At 38.4% G+C, this 18,316-nt stretch overlaps 2 protein-coding genes across 2 annotated transcripts; one reads left to right on the forward strand and one right to left on the reverse strand.

The window, feature by feature from the left end:
* Positions 1–7,849: 7,849 nt before the first annotated feature.
* hspb11 (heat shock protein, alpha-crystallin-related, b11) lies at positions 7,850–12,649 on the reverse strand. The gene is made up of 5 exons (XM_015972399.3): positions 12,429–12,649; positions 12,227–12,333; positions 8,220–8,288; positions 8,087–8,130; positions 7,850–7,991 (listed from the first exon to the last, which is right to left on the reverse strand). Exons 1-5 carry the CDS (start codon positions 12,518–12,520, stop codon positions 7,899–7,901), a joined length of 405 nt encoding a protein of 134 aa, XP_015827885.3. The 5' UTR covers positions 12,521–12,649; the 3' UTR covers positions 7,850–7,898.
* Positions 12,650–12,651: 2 nt separating this feature from the next.
* smn1 (survival of motor neuron 1, telomeric) lies at positions 12,652–16,753 on the forward strand. The gene is made up of 8 exons (XM_015972397.3): positions 12,652–12,803; positions 13,183–13,254; positions 13,336–13,455; positions 14,408–14,599; positions 15,282–15,461; positions 15,919–15,993; positions 16,311–16,418; positions 16,562–16,753. The coding sequence occupies exons 1-8, from the start codon at positions 12,663–12,665 to the stop codon at positions 16,616–16,618; spliced, it is 945 nt and encodes a 314-aa protein (XP_015827883.1). The 5' UTR covers positions 12,652–12,662; the 3' UTR covers positions 16,619–16,753.
* The last annotated feature ends 1,563 nt before the right edge of the window (positions 16,754–18,316 follow it).

Raw genomic sequence — 18,316 nt, forward strand, 5'->3', positions numbered from 1 at the left:
TTTATCACAATATGCAAATTTTTTGAGAAGGACCTGTATAGGGCCTGGGATCATGACGTCATCACCGAGGCGGCCGTCCTGTTGGCGGCCTCCGAGTCCTTCCTTATTGCTTGTATCTCCAGACAACAGCACGGTCAGTCTTGTTCTTGCAGCTTCATTTAATCTATTATTCATTTGATCGGTTATATTATGCAACCATGGTAAATCGTTGCTGTGTTGTGGGGTGCAGCATGTGATCGCCAGGGAAAATAGGTGGAAAACAGGCTAACTTCATTGTTTTCCTGCTTGGAGGCGTAACCACAGAGACCAAGTATCTAACATAAAAAAGTGTCGTTGGCTCGGTTGGATCGCAGCTGTAAGGCGATCAAAAATCACCTTCCAGAATAGTTTTATTCTGGTATGTTACAGATGGTTTACGATTTTTTATACATTGTTTCTTTCCTTCAACCGCGACATGCACACACAATACACACAGGCTACACACACATACCATTAAGCTAATGCGGGCACACTGACACACAATACAATACATCTTCTCCTGCTACACTTCTTCTATGGGATGATGATTTTGATTGTTTTACTAGAAAAATCAGTAAATGGAACTTTTACTTCTCATCCAAATGTTTACATCCGCTCACACCGCAAACAAGAAAGCCAAAAATGTTGGTAATGCAGACCTGCGGCGGCAACAAGTTCAACAAGGTGCTCCAGTCTTGGGTCTTTCAGAAGGATCCAAATCATTTATAATGCTGATTTTGCCCACATAACGGTCCTTGGCTTCCCTATTTAACATATTCCCGTATATTCCTCATCCTTTTGGGGATTTTAACATGTAGTTTAACACTTCCTTTCTCCATGTCTGCACACATCCCAGAATGCAACGCATAATTGCGTGTGATCCAGAGCCCTACTGCATTTTCATAGCAGTGCATTGCTACTAAATAGTTGAAGCAGGATTCCTCTGGTTTTTTTCCCAGAAGGCACCACCTAGAGGTGGAAAAAACACAAATGGAAGCAGCGCTTCTCATTTGTGAACGCACTCTTCTAGCTGGGCGACAGAGCTAAAACACAAAGTTTTATAATTATTATTGTCATGTTAGGCTGTTTATCCATAAATATATTTTAAAGATGCACTTGTTCATAAAAAATAACTGTGCATCTGTTTGACATCCAAGTAGAACAAGTAGATCCTTTCATTGTTGACAATGAGATCCAGGATAATTCTTTGTCCATCTTTTGAGACGCTTTTTTAAAGGTTTAGTAAATGGGCTTTCTAGGAAAAGCATGAAGTCGTCAAATCAGTATTTTTTGAGCCGTGAGGGCGGTTGCAGCTGTCCCATAATTTAAGGTGTCCTCAAAGATTTAAGCAGCTTGAAAATAGTGCTCAGTCTAGGTACTTTCACAACTGCACTCACTTGCTGACTGACATCTGTATGTAAGCAGATGTTGGCCAATGCTGAGCGGTGGTCATGTAAAACTGCATAGGGCTCTATTGGATGGGGAGGGGGAACAGGCTTAGCAAACAAAAATTGATGTATAGCCCACATTATGTAACACAACAGGTTAAGACCAACATTTTTACAGATTTCTAAAATAAATCATAAATCATTCCTTGAAAGCAGATCTCTGCTTTAATTGCTATAATACACTGCCTGGCCCTTAAAAATGTCTGCATCTTTATGCATCTAAGAAAATAGGTACGAGACTCATATTGGATAATCACTGCATGGGTGGTTATCTTTCAGCTTACAACAATTTATTTAATCCCAGCTGGTGCAATGAGATGCTCCTCATTTCTTAAACAACCATGTTGAACGACACATCTGGTGGTTGTGGAAAAGTCCGTTTGAGAAGGGTCAGATCATTGGCATGCGTCAAGCAGAGAAAACTTCTAAGGAGATTGCAGAAACGACTAGAATTGGGTTAAGAACTGCCCAACGCATTATTAAAAACTGGTCTGATGAGTCCAGATTGATCCTGTTCCAGAGTTTATAAGAGTTACCAAATTCCACCTCATTTCTCCATCTTGCCACAAATGGATGGGTTTGAATTTGTTCAGAAGTCTTGAAGCTTTTTTGAAGAAAGTGTATCTTGTAGTTCTAGATGTCATAGATCTATAACTAGAAGGTAATATTTCAAACTGGTAGAGACTGGAGTGGGATCAGTCATGAAGGAAGTTGTTGGCTCTGGAGAGAATGCAACTGTTTTCTACAAGGGAGGAAGGGAATAGCCAAATACTTTTTATTCCAGGAGGTCCTTTTGTTATCTGACAATAAGATGAAACGTTCTATAAAGGAACGCCAGCAGCCTTTCAGTCAGATAGCTCCTCTTTAGTCTCAGGAAAAGAAAGCACTGTTGGGCCTACTCAAAGAGCTTTCTGCATCAGGTAAGAAGTTTATCATTCAAGTGATTTCCCTTCAAAAGATCTAAACTATCCTTTAAACAGTTTGTTTTCTATTGATTTGATCATATTTATTTGCTGTGGTATATTCTACACACATCATAGATACACCGAAAACCCATGAACGTTAATTTGGATTCACACTAAGTAGACATACAAAGAAAAGGTTTAAACTTCTAAGTTAATTCAATTCAATTCAATTCAATTCAAAAATACTTTATTAATCCCAGAGGGAAATTGATTGCTGTAATAGCTCATAATAATAATAATAATCAAGTCATCAAAGAGTTATTGTGTATTACAATGGCTGTTGGCAGGAAGGATCTCCAGTAGCGGTCAGTGTTGCAGCCAAACTGAAGAAGCCTCTGACTGAAGACACTCTTCTGTTGTCGGACAGTCTTGTGAAGAGAATGCTCAGGGTTGTCCATAATTTTCTTGATTCTCTGGACAATCCTTCTTTGCATTATCTCCTCCAGTGGTTCCGAAACTGCCAAAACTCTGGCTGAGTCATTGAAAGAGCTTGGAGTTCCTCCATCTTGTTGGCCAGTGATCTCACATTGCCCATTATGATCGATGGAAGAGATGGTTTGAATTTCCTCTTTCTCTGTCTCCATTTTGCTCCCGCTCTGCATCCACGATTCTTGCGTTTTAGCTCATTTGGGATTTGTGGCTTCAGTTGAGATATTATTTCAGCCTTTCCAATGTTAATCAGCTGCTCCCGATTGTAAACCAGCTTGTTGCCATGGTTACGCATCATAACAAATGCTCAAAAAGTGAAAAAAGCTTAAAAAAAAGCTTTAAAAATCCTCCAAGCTTCACAGCACCAGAAACAGAAAAGTAAAGTGTCCACAAATACATTTTCTTGAGAAACTAGAAGAAAAAATGCCCAAGAAAAGGCAAAACTTACATATAGTCAACAGAGCTACCCCAACATGCAGCCGCCCAGAGCAGCGCAGTTCTGGAAAATGAATTACTGATAATAAAAAAAATGCTGATAATTCGGCATGATAAAGAGACTTAGATATTAGGTTTCAGTTTAAGAGTAAATATTTCAAAAGATTACCAAAACTAAAGGATGACAATAGCTCACTCATGTCTGTCTGTCTCATTGATCTATTCATGAGTTTTCCAGGAGTAATTCAATTCAATTTAAAAATACTTTATTAATCCCAGAGGGAAATTGATTGCTGTAGTAGCTCATAATAATAATAATAATCAAGTCGTCAAAGAGTTATTGTATATTACAATGGCTGTTGGCAGGAAGGATCTCCAGTAGCGGTCAGTGTTGCAGCGAAACTGAAGAAGCCTCTGACTGAAGACACTCTTCTGTTGTCGGACAGTCTTGTGAAGAGAACGCTCAGGGTTGTCCATAATTTTCTTGATTCTCTGGACAATCCTTCTTTGCATTATCTCCTCCAGCAGTTCCGAAACTCCCGAAACTCTGGCTGAGTTATTGAAAGGACTTGGAGTTCCTCCATCTTGTTGGCCAGTGATCCCACATTGCCCATTATGATCAATGGAAGAGATGGTTTGAATTTCCTCTCTCTCGGTCTCCGTTTTGCTCCCGCTCTGCATCCACGCTTCTAGCATTTAAGCTCATTTGGGATTTGTGGCTTCAGTTGAGGTTAATCAGCTGCACCCAATTGTAAACAGATTGTTGACATGGTTACGCATCATAACAAATGCTCAAAAAGTGAAAAAAGCTAAAAAATAGCAGTAAAAATTCTCCAAGCTTCACAGCACCAGAAACAGAAAAGTAAAGTGTCCAAACAAATGCAGTTTTTCTTGAGAAACTAGAAGAAAAATGCCCAAGAAAAGGCAAAACCTACATATAGTCAACAGAGCTACTCCAACATGCAGCCGCCCAGAGCAGCGCAGTTTCGGAAAAAGTGGACATGAATCCCGTCAGGAAAACGTCACGTCCTTCTTTACAGCTCAGGTCTTACAGAAACACTGGAAGAAACTCCGTTTGTTAGCAGTCTGTTAACAAGAAGCTTTGAGATAGCTTAGCTACCCACAATGGATTTATATTACCTCAGCATGTCAGGAGACATGTGGAGATAAAGACGCTGAGGCACTGCGACCCTTCAAACTTAAGCGCCCAATAAGTGTTTAGCATCCCTTTAACTCTGAGCTGTAGCAGAGAGAAGTGCTAAAAATGGATGCAGCTCAAAGGGACAACTGATACTGCTGCGTAAAAGATGACTGAAGTCAAAAAACATAACCAGCTTTAACATTTTAGGCAAATAAGTCATTTGGGGAAAGGGTCAGTGTAGTAAAAGCTGCTTTAGCTGCAGTAGACAGTGTGCTTCAGGTCTAAACGAATAAAGAAATGAGAATCATAGAATAATGTGAAGCCCAACTTGTAAAGGTGTAAACTCACTCAAAGCGCTCTCTAACTGCCCGCTTTGTCAGTCCCTCATTATCATTCTCCATCCTTTAGGAATTCAAATAATGAGAATATTGTTTCCCCTCTCTTTTCTAATTATATAACTTCTGCCTTTTGACAGGGCGTCCTTCCTCACACAACAGCTCTTTGAGTCGCGGCTCCCACCATAAACGAGCTGATGGGACCAAATCGACACTGAAATCAAATTAAGGCCCATTGTTGGTGCGTGCGCCTCTGTCACTGACATGAAAAGAGGGGGGCCACGCCGAACAGATAACACAAATTGGTTTGGTGTGAAAGAAAATAACTGAACTGGGCGGGTGGGGACGTTTTTCCCCCCCTTTTCACTTCAAAATAACAATACAAGAAACGTCAGCATTGCTTTCATACATTTATTTACAACAAACAGATCCCAGGCGTGAGTTTGGAATGCATTTAGTGTGCAGATGTGAAACTTATTTATCTAAATAATAATCATCAGTTATGCTCTTTGAGTGGGATTTCTGGAAAAGTTTTCGTAATCTCATCTTTTTTTAATTTGTCGTCTAGCAGATGTCCCAGTGCGATTGGACAGCAGCCATCAGACGACACTAGGTGATAATTTGGCCCTGACTGCCCTGCTGTGACGTGATAATAACGCGCTCATATCCTGCTGTGATGCTTCTGATCGGCTGACAGTTAAGCACAAAAAAGGGGCTTGAATTAATTAGCAACGGGGGACTGCTGTTGCAAACCTGTTCCACATACAAAATGAAACATTTCATACACAGAAGCATTTCAGTGTGCTTTCCAGGAGCAAGAACAGCAAAGTCAATGTGACTGCTTAATTAAAATACACAAGTAAATTTAGATCAAATTAAAAACACAATTTAAATTCTGATTTAAGAATCGCATAAAGAGGCAAAGGTAAGGGCGTGCAGTTACAGTGCAGCATAAAAAAAACATTTATTCAAAGGCTGATGAATGCATGAAAGTTTACTATTTTGACTGAAAAGTTACTAGTTGGGGCACATTTGAGGTTATAAAGAAGCTGATTCCATCTGTGTGCAGCATAGTAGCTAAAAGCAGCTTCACACTGTTTGGTTCTGACCTGAGGTTCTAGCAGCTGACAGTTTCATAAGGATCTCATGCTAGGCCTATATACAAGGAGATCTGACATGTATTTTGGTCCTGTGTTATTGAGAGACTTATAAACTAGTAGAAGTGCTTTCAAATCGATTCTGTAGTTTACTGGTAACCAGTGTAGAGATTTAACCCTGAAGTACCCATGGTGACACTGGTTTTACAACCCATTTCAAACACCTTGTCTGCTGGTGGTGTGTTGCATGGCGCCAGTGCTCGGCAGCCTCGCCTCTGTCAGTGCGCCCCAGGACAGCTGGCTACATCATAGCTCATCCCCACCAGCGTGTGAATGTGTGTGTGTGTGTGTGTGAATGGGTGAATGACTGATTGTGTTGTATAACGCCTTGGGGGGTTCTAGGACTCTAGAAGATGCTATAACAAATACAAGCCATTTACTTGCAAATTTGCTTCTTGGGTCAAATATTCTCGTTTGAAAACCCCAACAATTAAAATTTGAAAATTATTGTACTTCTTTATTTTTATTTAAATATTTTCTACACTTTAATGTATTTATTTAAATCTGTTTCCTAATTTTAAGGTTTGGGTTCTAAACAGTTAAGAACATGAGTGATGTGCTTGGTTTTCCGGGTTCTTGTTAAACTCTGGCAGCAGCATTCTGAATAAGCTGCAGTTGTTTCACATCTTTTTTTTGGGGGGGGGGGGGGAGACAAGTTAAAAGACCATTGCAATGGACCAGTCTGCTGGAAATAAATACATGAATGAGTTTCTCTAGGTCCTGTCTGGATACGAGACCTCTGAGTGTTGCTGTTTTATGGCCAGTGAACCTCTAAACGGTGTTTGAATCAAATATGACACCAACATTTCTAACCTGGGTCTTTGTCTTTAAAGGGACATTTGCTTGCAAATTTACAGCAACCAAATGTGTTATTTCTAGTTAATAAATAAAAAAAAGGTCCTGTTAAAGCAGAGCAGCTTGAACTTCATTTCATAGCAAAAGCTTCACCTCCACAATGATAGTAAATATTCCATTCTGGTAAATAATGAATGAGTCAGTAACACTGTTTCAGTTTCTACCTTGCCCTCATTATTCACCACACACTCACAAACTCAAATGTGCTCCAACCCAGTCGTATCCCTGAGCAATTAGTTGCTCTGAAATATCAAGGGGCTAGTTATTCAAGCATGTATTTCATATTTTATTGGTTTACCCAGAGTCTTGTATGCAGACCAAGCTTTAGCAAACACAGCCTCTGCACATTTCCCAAGCTCCTCTGCAGTCAGCAAGTAATTGGAGAGGGAGTCCCAAAGGGTCCTCGAACACCACCGAAGCTGCTGCCACCGACAAGTTGAAATGGCAGCAGAGGTAGATGGGAGTCGCTGTTTGTGTGCAAGCAGTGTGTGTGTGTGTGAGCCATGTAGGTGGTGGGCTGGAGCACTTTGTGTAAATAAGACCGCAGCCTTTGGACGTTCACTGGTTGACTGGGAAGCCATCTGGTTCCACAAACCCCCACAGCAACATTCCCCATGTGGGGATGTTCGATTCTGCACACGGGGGGGGGGGGGGGGGGGGGGGGTCGAGCGAACTGGCAGTGAAGTGCATTGTACGAATGCCAATTTAAGCCCCTGCTGCTCCAAATTAGTTAATTAACTATCTCTCACATAGGGGGAAAGTTCCTTTGTATGCTCCAACACAATCCCACTCTTTTATTCTAAAGCTGTGCCAGCTATCAGCTTGTGAAATTAGCAGCAACAGTTAAATGTGGGATAAAAAGACTCACAAGTAAATCCACAACATTACATAGGCAAAAACAATAAAATGGTTTGAAGTAAATCTTGGAATTAGATGCCGGATTTAAAAATCCTGCACAGCTTTCAAGCAGATGTTTGGTCTGCAACTGGTGTTTATGCGATAAGATTGAAAGGATTACATCACTTTATGTATTTTCACATATAGCCACAAAGCTGCAGTTGTGTTCGGGTTTTTGTGAGGATTTACTTTTTAAACGGTTACAAATTGTAAACAAGTCATGTTTTAACTGTGACTCTGTGCACTGATACAAAGTGGTCATGACCCGAGGCGATGACGAAACGGAGGTGGACTGCACTGCTGCCATTTAACTGAAAGAGAAATGCAGATAAAAGTTATGATGTTATTCAAAGCTGCAATGGTTCAAAATGAGGATTTATGCAAGAAGACTGTCTTAATTACTTACTGATAAAGTATTTAACTGAAGATGTCTCTCAGTTCTTTCAAATTCTGCAAAGGCAAAAGTTTGTAAGCAACAATGACATTTTCAGGGATTTAAATTAAAATGTAATAACCGTAATAACGAATGTGCCCCTTACCTTTTTCTGTAACAAACTCAAACTGAGACACCTTTGGTGATGTATTCTTCTCCATCTTTAGATGCTTGACTGAAAAAAGGAAAATACAAATAGATATATGTGATGATAATCAAACTGCTGATTCCAGTGATGTTTCACAAATCTCATAAAAAATCTGGAAACTTGCATGTGACTTCATTTGTGGAAAACAAATCATGACAATCCTTCAGTTTCAGAAAGATTTAGGTGATTATTACTTATATTTGACTTTAAACGGAGTGGTTGAATCGTTTCATCACTACATTTGCAGTGGTCTTTAGTAGGAATTAATGTCTTGTAAGTCGTTCTTGGGGGGAAAATATTTATCGGTGCACCATTTCAAGGAACTAAAAGTTGCCTACATCACAGCTGAGCTTCATTTAGCAGGTTTTGGAGCCTTTTCTCCAGATATTTGGACATCTATCTCTGACTTACAATGTGGATGTTATATTGCACAAATAACAAGCCTGGAGGAGCTTCTGCTGTGTGGTGAAGTCGCTAATGCTAACGGTTAGTTTAAACAAGCCAAGACGTTCTCTGCTGACTACCGGATGCTAAAACAACAGCCGTCCCCCTTGTGAGTCAAGATCGGTGAGTCCATGAATGCTAATTCACAGTGTGACATAGATCTGTGATTTTTGAATAATAGTGTTTCACTGTCTATTCTCTGTCAGAAGCTAATGCAGGAGATAGGTAAAGGAGACGGTTTTCATGTTCAGCCTGCATGAAAAACTCTGAGTGACTGGTTGTATTCAGTCACCCACATCATATCTCTATAGGTTAAAATGTGAGAGTGGTCCAGTATTAGAAAAAATCTTCTTAGGTTTGGGATATTAAAATCTGATCAACTCTTAAATCGTTTTGATCATTTCAACGTTAGCACAGACTGGATAATAAAAACTTAAACGGAGCCCCAGTGTGGCTAAGATAAAAAGACTGTGGTGGACTTTAGGAGGAGACAATCCCCAACAGCTTTGTTTGATGAGGAGGATGAAAACTGCTGGGCTTGTTTTTAGCAGTGTGTGGTGGAGAGCATCCAGCATCAGCCTGCATTACTCCAGACCCCTCCCATCCAAGCCATGTGCAATTCACCCTTCTTCCTTCTGGCAGAAGTTTAAGCAGCCTAAAAGTCTAGACAACAAGCCTGTGATCTCTGACCCATTATCTGCAGTTTGTTCCCTATACTGTACGATATTAGATGATTTTTTATTTATTTACTTATTTTAGACTGACCTGATTAACACTTTTCATTCTTCAAAAATCTGATGATTAACAATAATTTACTCTGATTCTATTATCTCTCCAAATGCAAATTTGAAGTTTACCATTTTTAGCTTATAATAATAATGTCATTTTTAATGCAAAAAAATCTCATTGTTGCTTTTTTTTTTATTATTAAAAACTGATTTAAAAGCCCTCGTATCTTAGAGATGTGATTGGAAAAGCACAGTTTTTTTTTCAACTAAAACTAATAAACTTGTTTAAAATGTGAACTTGGCTCATGAGTGTCAGTTTATAATAATATGATTATACCGTTCTAAACCTCTAAACTAAGTCAGGTGGACAAAAATATGCTTTAAAGATAAACGAGAGGCAGTGAATAAGATTTTCTTAATGGGGACACACTGTAACCCCGAATAAGTTCACTGAACTCAAAATTTATGAGGAAACTGATTACCTAATAATTTTTAAGTTAACTTATCTAAAAACTATAAGTTTACCATAACTTAAAAAATATGACCTGAATAAAATCAAAGCATTTAACTACCTCCAGCTTATAACTTGGTACTTAAGCAACTTATAAAGTTTAATTTAACTAAACTTGCATATTTTATTTTATTTGAACTTTATTACATGTTTTTACTAACTTAAATATTATAACTTATATGAACTCTAAATGGACCTAATAAACCCTAACCCAAATGAGTTGAATTTACTTAGAAATGACAATGTGGCAGGCTGGTGAAGGCAGTAACTAGCACCAGATCATTACTCACACACCCATAAATGCTAACAGCCAATGAAAGTGGAACACTCAAAGTCAAGTCAAGAGCATCTGGTGTGAATAACCACAGTATTATTAACAATGGGACAGCACAGCCATACAGCATTACTTTGACCAACCTCCTCACTTATGGTGCCAACATGATACAAAAAGTAACACCACATCTGCAACACTGAATGAAATAATAACTGAGAACAACAATCCTCCAAAACAGACATGCATAAACACCCCAAAATAGAGCTAAATAACTGAAAACATAACTACCCACAATGCACCTCCCCCACCAGTTGTTTATTGTTCCTGAAATCCAACAAAATTGCTAGTTTGTGGTTGTTTTTCTTGTAAATCCACAAATATTTAAAATAAAACAATATACAAGTCTGTTTATCAGACGCACTTTAGGGTTGATGTAAAGATGAATGGAATATAGAAACATAAAATAATAAATCAATCATTTTTTTGGTTAACTTTACTCATTAAAGTTAAGTTGTCTCTTATTGATTAACCCTTTGATGCATGAATTATGAAATCTTCAACCATGATTTTTTTTACAATTTTTTTCATTCGTCTTTAGGTGCGAATGAAACAAATTTCAACTAATATTTTTCGTAAAATTTTATAATTTACAAATTATTTATTACATGTCCACCTCAGTGGACAGTGTGCATTCTGAGCATGAAATATGTTGGCCTGGCTTACTGAAGTACAAATGGAGGTGCTCACATGCAATAAAGTCTTCAACAGCTGTGCTTAATAGCAAAAACAAACAAATAACTATTTTGAGTACCTGTCCACTGTAGTGACCATTATGCATCAAAGGGTTAATTTAAGTTATGTTTACTTAAAAAAGAAATGACTGTTTTTCTTAAAGGGTCACAATTTGGGAATGACATCCTGTGGTCAAATTTGGGTACTGCAGTCTGTATAAACAGAGTCTGCTCTGTTTAGCTGTCGCCAGTGACGGATCAGCCCCAGAAGATTCTTGATGACAAGTAAAGACTAGCCATACACAGTTAACTGATAAGTAAATAAATACATTTCACTGTAATATCAAGTTGTTGGTATTCAAAAACGTGGCTTGAGATATTTTTAGAGTTGACTATTTTTTTTATTCATTGTTGGCCCAACATTAGCCTCTTGCCTTTTATTTTATTTATTTTTACCTGATTTCAGAATAAAACAAAAGCATGTTGTGGCTTCATACCCCATCTTTCCACTGGATGCGTAAGCTAGTGTGTACTGTAATAGGTGTGTTTTAATGTAATAGGCGTGTTTTACCCGCAAGCTCCCTTCCCACCAGGTGCATTTCCGATGTGAAACAGTAGCAAAAGCATTCCAAGCAGCTGTTCCCGCAAGGTAAAAAAAAAAATCACCAAAGAACTGCAGGGTCACGCATGATTTCAGCAGTACACGCGACAAAACGCAAAGGAAAAGACGGCAGTGTTTAACCAAAATGTCTGTGGTTTCTTTTCTGATCAATTTACTTCTTCCACTGAGGCTTCACAGATAGTGACAAACTTTTCTACTAGTTAGGCTACTGAGTATCTGCAAGTAATCTTTATTTAGAAAAATTCTGAACACTGTTTTGTGTTTGACTCCCTGTCTGGCCCGATCTGAACATCTGAACTTGTGTGTCCTTGTGGAAGAAGTTTGGAGTGATTAGAGGCAGTAGAGACACACATGGCAGCACAAAAGGATGCAAAAGGAAATTTTGCATAATGTGTCCCCTTTAAATATCAGCACAGCTGCTGGGAATAATAAACATCTGATTACAGGTCTGTGCAAATACACTTATGTAGCCTATATTGTGTTAGAGATGTATAAAGTATGTCTCTAATTAGTTTTGTGAGACAAGTGGGTGGAAAATCTAAAAGGTAGTTTCGAACAAAATATTTGCAACTAGTAGCATTGCTTCAGGGTGTTGCTATGCTCATCACAGAGCCTGGACAGTGTGTACTATTTATTGTCACTACGGTCTTCGTACCATTGTAGCTCTCCACTGTCACCGCAGCAACCCTCGTGGGCTCAGGAAAACGAATGACGAACTCTTGAGGAAACATCCCAGTGGACGTCCAAAATGTTTTTGTATTCCTAGATGTGGACAAAAAATACGTTAATAAAATTAATCAGATACGATGCTATTTAGAATATAGACGACAAACAGTGTTGCAAAGCGCAGCAAGTACCCGTCCATAATGTTTTCTGGTGGGTGATTCTCATCGCAGGAAGAAGCGAAAACGACTTTTACACCCAAAGAGTTGAAAGATGAATCGCTCATAACGATCTGGTCCCGCGGTGGAAACGCCTAAACGTGCGTATCAGCAGGTTTAATGATAAAAACTCATCAAAAGCTGGGTTTAGCTGCTGTTTTATTGTGGCGTGTGAAGCTGTAGATGTTGCCAGGCCAACAGCGTTGTCGCATGATATATACGTCACTTCAAGTCACTCGCTTCCGACGCACATTGTTGGGTCCAGAAATTGACAACGATTGGCACACATTTCAGTGTTCCTACATGGCGAATGGATGTAGAGACGTGTTATTTACCCGTGGAACTGGGCAGGTGTGTTTAAAACATTTATTAGTCGAACTGGATAAAGTATACGAACTATTTTTTTATTTCCTGTAGATCTATTTAAAACGAGAAGCTAGGAAGCTAAGCTACAAACCACCGGTAAGTTTAGCTAGTTGGACAACAAAGATAAACAGGGTCACAAAACAGCAATAGCTGTTGTTGGGTTTTATTAGTCGAGGTGGAGGATATAAATCACACAAAATTCACTCAAGCTGCATCAGAACTTCGTATTTTGAGTGAAGTGCTTTAGAAGTAGAGCTTGTAAACAGCACTGGTCTGTGACAGGAACAGAGGTACCACCTAAATATTTGGATAAGCATGCACCAAAGTAAGGCAGACCCTCTAAATGCATTTCCTTCTTTTTCAGAGTGATGATTCGGATATTTGGGATGATACCGCACTGATAAAAGCCTACGACAAGGCAGTTGCATCATTCAAGGTAAACTGGGTGCTTTTAGGTGTGCCTGCATGCACAGTCTTCTGTTTGTTTTGTTAGAATGATGCCCATTATGTGTGCCAGACTGCCCTGAAGGGTGAAGATGAACCTCAAGCTCCTAAGAAAAACCTACCAGGAAAAAAACGGAAGAACAACAAAAAGAACCAGAATGGGAAAAGAAACAATGTAGCCCCAGAGAAAGAGGTAATGAACTTTTTGTAATGTTGCAGCCTTAAAAATGTCTAATATTTGAGTTTAAAAATACATTTTTGCATGCTTTGTTATCTGTTCTTTAAGTCATCTTCCTTGCATAATCCAAAAGCTTTAAAATAAACACTTTTTAAAAAAGATTTAGCTTTTTTTTTTTTGCTTGGCACCCTATAAGCTACATTTAGTTATAATCATTACAATACAGCTGCATGAAAACACAATCGCTAATTATTTTTATTCACTTTAAATTTTAATTTCAAAGCAGAAAAAAAATCAAATGTTATTATCTCATGACAAAACTGTGGCTTAAAGATGATAACACTTTTGAATGACTAAGAACTGAACTGACAGATTTCAGTTGATGCATATATAAATACCGTAATTTCCGGACTATAGAGCGCACTTCAATATAAGCCGCACCGGGCTAAAAGCCGCAGAATCTACTGAATTGAAAACGTAGTTTAACTGAACGTAACTGAACTGATCAGTATCAAACAAAACAGAAAAGTTATTGATTAGTTTATTCATCGTCCTCCTGCGCACTGAAACCACTGAAGTTATCTTCTTCAGTGTCGGAGATGAACAGCCTCAGAAGAGCTTTGTTACATACCTTTTCTGTGGTGATGTCAGTGTCGCTCTCCGTGTTGCTGTCATCATCCCGGGGTGAAGCTGGGAAAGCAAGCAGCGCCGTTTTACTGTGAAAAAAATTGCTCCTGGGCGCTTTCCGTAGCACTCCTTTAACCACTCCTTCAGTAGACTTTCCAGCATCCATTCATTTCTGGTTGACTAAAGCCGCACCTCATTATAAGCCGCATGGTTCAAAGCGTGGAAAAAAGTAGCAGCTTATAGTCCGGAAAATACGGTAATTCTTTCTCCTTTTTTTTAGGAGAATTAACATTTATTCTTTTTTTTTTTTTTGATTATGACATTTTTATTTGTACCACAGTGGCAGGTTGGAGACTCCTGCTGTGCTTATTGGTCTGAGGATGGTCAGCTTTATGCAGCCACCATCTCCTTCATAGACCAGAAGAAGGGCACTTGTACTGTTGTGTATTCTGAGTATGGCAATGAGGAGGAGCAGAACCTTGAAGACTTGCTATCAGAGTTTTCTGAGTCTGGTGAAGAAACACATACCAAGGTGAAGTACTGCAAATCAAATGTTTTTTTTTAACTAAAAAAAATAAAGTCAAACTTTTTATTAAAGTTGTTTTTAAAGAGTTCATCAATGTATTCATAAAGTGTGTTGTGTTATATTCACTCAGTTTCTATTGAATTCTGTAAATAATTCACCTAGACTGTCTTACATACATACAGACTTCAGACATAGTTATTTTTTTACTGGATAAAACATTAGCTGGTTGTCAGAATTAAATGGGACTTTTTTTCCTGATTGAACATAAACATTTTAACCTTTACAAAGGCATTTTGCATATTTTCTAAACTTTAAAAATAGAGGTCAAACATTACATTATTTGAGTATTTCATAATACTACGTTTTTATCTTAAATACATAAATACATGATTGTTTAGTTTTTTTTTAATAAAAATATTAAGTGTTTTTTTGTTTGAATAATATATCGAAGAAAAAAAACTTCTCATCTTATGTGTAGCTGAGAAAGGCACTATTTTGTTTCAGATAACAAAATCGGGGGACTTTAAAATAGTTTTTCTTTGTAAGTACAGTAGTATTACATTTTTTGGTGCCATATATATCTTTTGTCAGTTATTTAAAAACTTATTTCCTTCCTAGATGCTCCTAAGAATTTGTTGTCTGCATACACAAAATAAATTTACATGACAAATCTGTCTGCTGTGTGAAGGTAAATGTGGAAGAATCCTCAACAGAAGAAAGCGATCGGTCGACTACATCAAACCAACAGAAACCCCAGCCACACAGTAAAGCCCAGAAGTCCAAGTCTCACAAAGAACCACCTCCTGTGTGGCCTCCTGCTTTCCCTGGATTCCCGCCCGGTCCTCCTCCCATGCACAGTTTCAGACAGGTAATAAAATGATTTATTAAATGACTTCCTTATTAGCCTTTCACTAAAATTTGCCAATTATAGACCATTCTATGTAAAGTGTTTGAATATATGTTTATTTCTAAAGTGTGTCAGGATGCCTCTGATGCTGCTTTGAGTAAAATAAAGTGTAAACAGTAAATTGTTTACAATGACCACAGCGAAAATAGCCTATAAACAAAAAGCTCTCCGAGCTGGCATTTATTGCAGAGATATTGGATTGCAATAAATTTCTCTTGGATTTGTCTCAATCTTTCTTCTCACCAACTCTATTTTTGCCTGTATGATATATTTGTCAGTTGTTGCACTTAAAAGGACAAAAATACCTCAGAGGGCTCGTATTTTAAACCAGAGGAAACTCTTGGAACCGTTTTTAATGCGAAGCAACCCCGTGCACCGTAGAGTAATGCTGAAACCACATCATGATGTTTTTCTACAGGGGAAAAGCAGGCAGGCTGGTGGTCATGGACCTGTTCCTCCTCCATGGCCTCCCATGATGTCTTTTGGTCCGCCTGTGAGTTTGAAACTGCTGCTGTAGCTTTTTCACTAATAAATAACAACACAGACTATTCAGCAAAGGTATCACAAATAAGTGGAAGGGGAGGGAACAGGGTAAAAGGCTGAAATACTCTGAAGTAAAGAGGATTTAATGATAAAAAAACTATTCTTACATAAACGTTTAATAAAGAAACCCAAGATGACATGGTTCATATTTTATTCACTATTAGGCAGTTTTTAAATGTTGCCTAGGTGTTGAATTTTGAACTCTTTATTTGCCACATGTGTGATCCAGATGTTCTGATCTCACCCAAGCTGCTTCTTCTGCCTCAGATGATCCCTCCACCTCCACCCATGAGTCCTGACATGGTGGATGATGAAGCCTTGGGTAGTGTGCTCATATCCTGGTACATGAGCGGATATCACACAGGATACTACCTGGTATGTGCACAGATGCCTCCTGATTATCTTAAATGAGATTTATCGCCAAAGCCATCGTCCTCTTTTCTGGTTCTGATGTTGGTGATAAATCTAAAGATTCTAATTTCTTTGTGGTTTTACTAACATTGTTTTTATTTTCCCAGGGATTGAAACAAGGACGCAAAGAAGCTGGCAAGTGGACAAAAACACACAAAAAATGAGACGCAGAACTTTGACGTTGGTTTGAGACGCTTGTTACACGAACCAGGAGCCGTCACATTAAATTCGTTGATCCGTTTAATAAATAAAAATTTTGTATTCCTTGTAAATGGATAAAATAAAGGTTGTCAAACAAACTTGACTGTTCTGTTTATATTCCACTAGACAGGATAGTTTTATTAGCATATATAAGGTTTAAACAGCGTTTCAGCTGTTTGACATTTCATTGTTCAGGCTTCCCTTCAAACCATCTTTAAAATTCAGCAAAGTCAAATAAGCTGGCTTGTTTTGTTTAACATAAATTTCAGTTTTCATTTTCAGGCCTTTTATTCCATCATGAATAACAGCCTCCAGTCTGAGGAATCATTGCATCTCCATCTTACGATGGGGAGAACATGTACTCTGTGCAGGAAGTTTGCAGCCAGGATTTAGACGCCATCATGCATGCGCGTGACAAATATTTGCAGGCACAGATATTAATACACATAGAAAATACAAAACTAAGAGATACGCATCTAATTTAAGAAAACCTGCACACAGTAGTACAGAGAAAAGAACAAAAATAAAACCAGACTCAACACTGACTTTGCTGCAAGGCTACATGCAGCCCTGCTCAGAAACAATCAAGGTGGACCAAACCTACAAATTGAGTGTCAGCATTTGGTGTTTGGCCATAGACGCTTTACTGAGGTCAGATCTTGTTTGATTTTAGGTGTCAGTTCCTAAAGCTCCTTGTCATTTCTTGTTAATGAGTTGATTGAGAATTTTTTTATTATTTGACAAAATGATCTGAAGAATATGCTTTTGCTTCATGGTGCCGCATCAAACACAGATTCAAGAGGAATAAAATGGAAATGAATATTTTATAAGACCATAAAACACCAAAATTTTAAAAGAAGAGACACATTTTTGATAAACTGAACGCAGATAAAATAAATCTGTCTGACTCAATAATGCGTGGTTGTAATGGCATATCTTGTCCAGCAGAAGTCAGAAAAGTATAATAAATTCACATTGTTGCTGATTATTTCCAGTAGAAGGGACTTCTCCACTTGGTTGTCCGTATCTTCCTACAGTGTCGGCGTGATTGTGAGCCAGACTTCTGTGCAGTTTTGGTCTCTGATGCTCTCCAGTCAGTAGATTTAGAGAATCGTTCCAGTTTATGCTCTGCATCCAAGCCCTCCGTTTCCCCCAAGGTGTCCCCTCATCTCCCACCCTGTATAGGAACACATCCATCATATGTTTTCTCTTTTTCTCAACTCATTTCAGACTGGTTTCCACTTCAGGGTGATGCTAACACACTTCAGCTGCAAGTATTATGTCACAATGGAGAAACTTTTCAAATGGAGCAAAAGATTCTGAAGATTAATATCATTTTTTTCCTCTAAATGCCATTTATATCTTATGTATTCACCCTTTAGGTGACAACGGAAAGCTTTATTAATTCCTTTGACTTAATTCTAATATAATTAAGTATTCTCCCATGTCCTGAAACCTGATTCTGTAATGTTTTTGGCTCTATTAAGAACAGAGAGCGAGGTAGAGCGGCGGCTGCAGAGACGTTTGTGCATGTTTATATTTAGAATCCAGAAAACCACATGTAATTACAGCGGGAACAGAAACACTCGTTCTGCTCAGCCTTTCATTCCATGAAAAGAAGGCCTAACAAATTCCCCAGATTTCCTACCCTGGTGATTTGC

Source organism: Nothobranchius furzeri, chromosome 17 (genome assembly GCF_043380555.1).
Source record: "Nothobranchius furzeri strain GRZ-AD chromosome 17, NfurGRZ-RIMD1, whole genome shotgun sequence".
Lineage (NCBI taxonomy): Eukaryota > Metazoa > Chordata > Actinopteri > Cyprinodontiformes > Nothobranchiidae > Nothobranchius > Nothobranchius furzeri.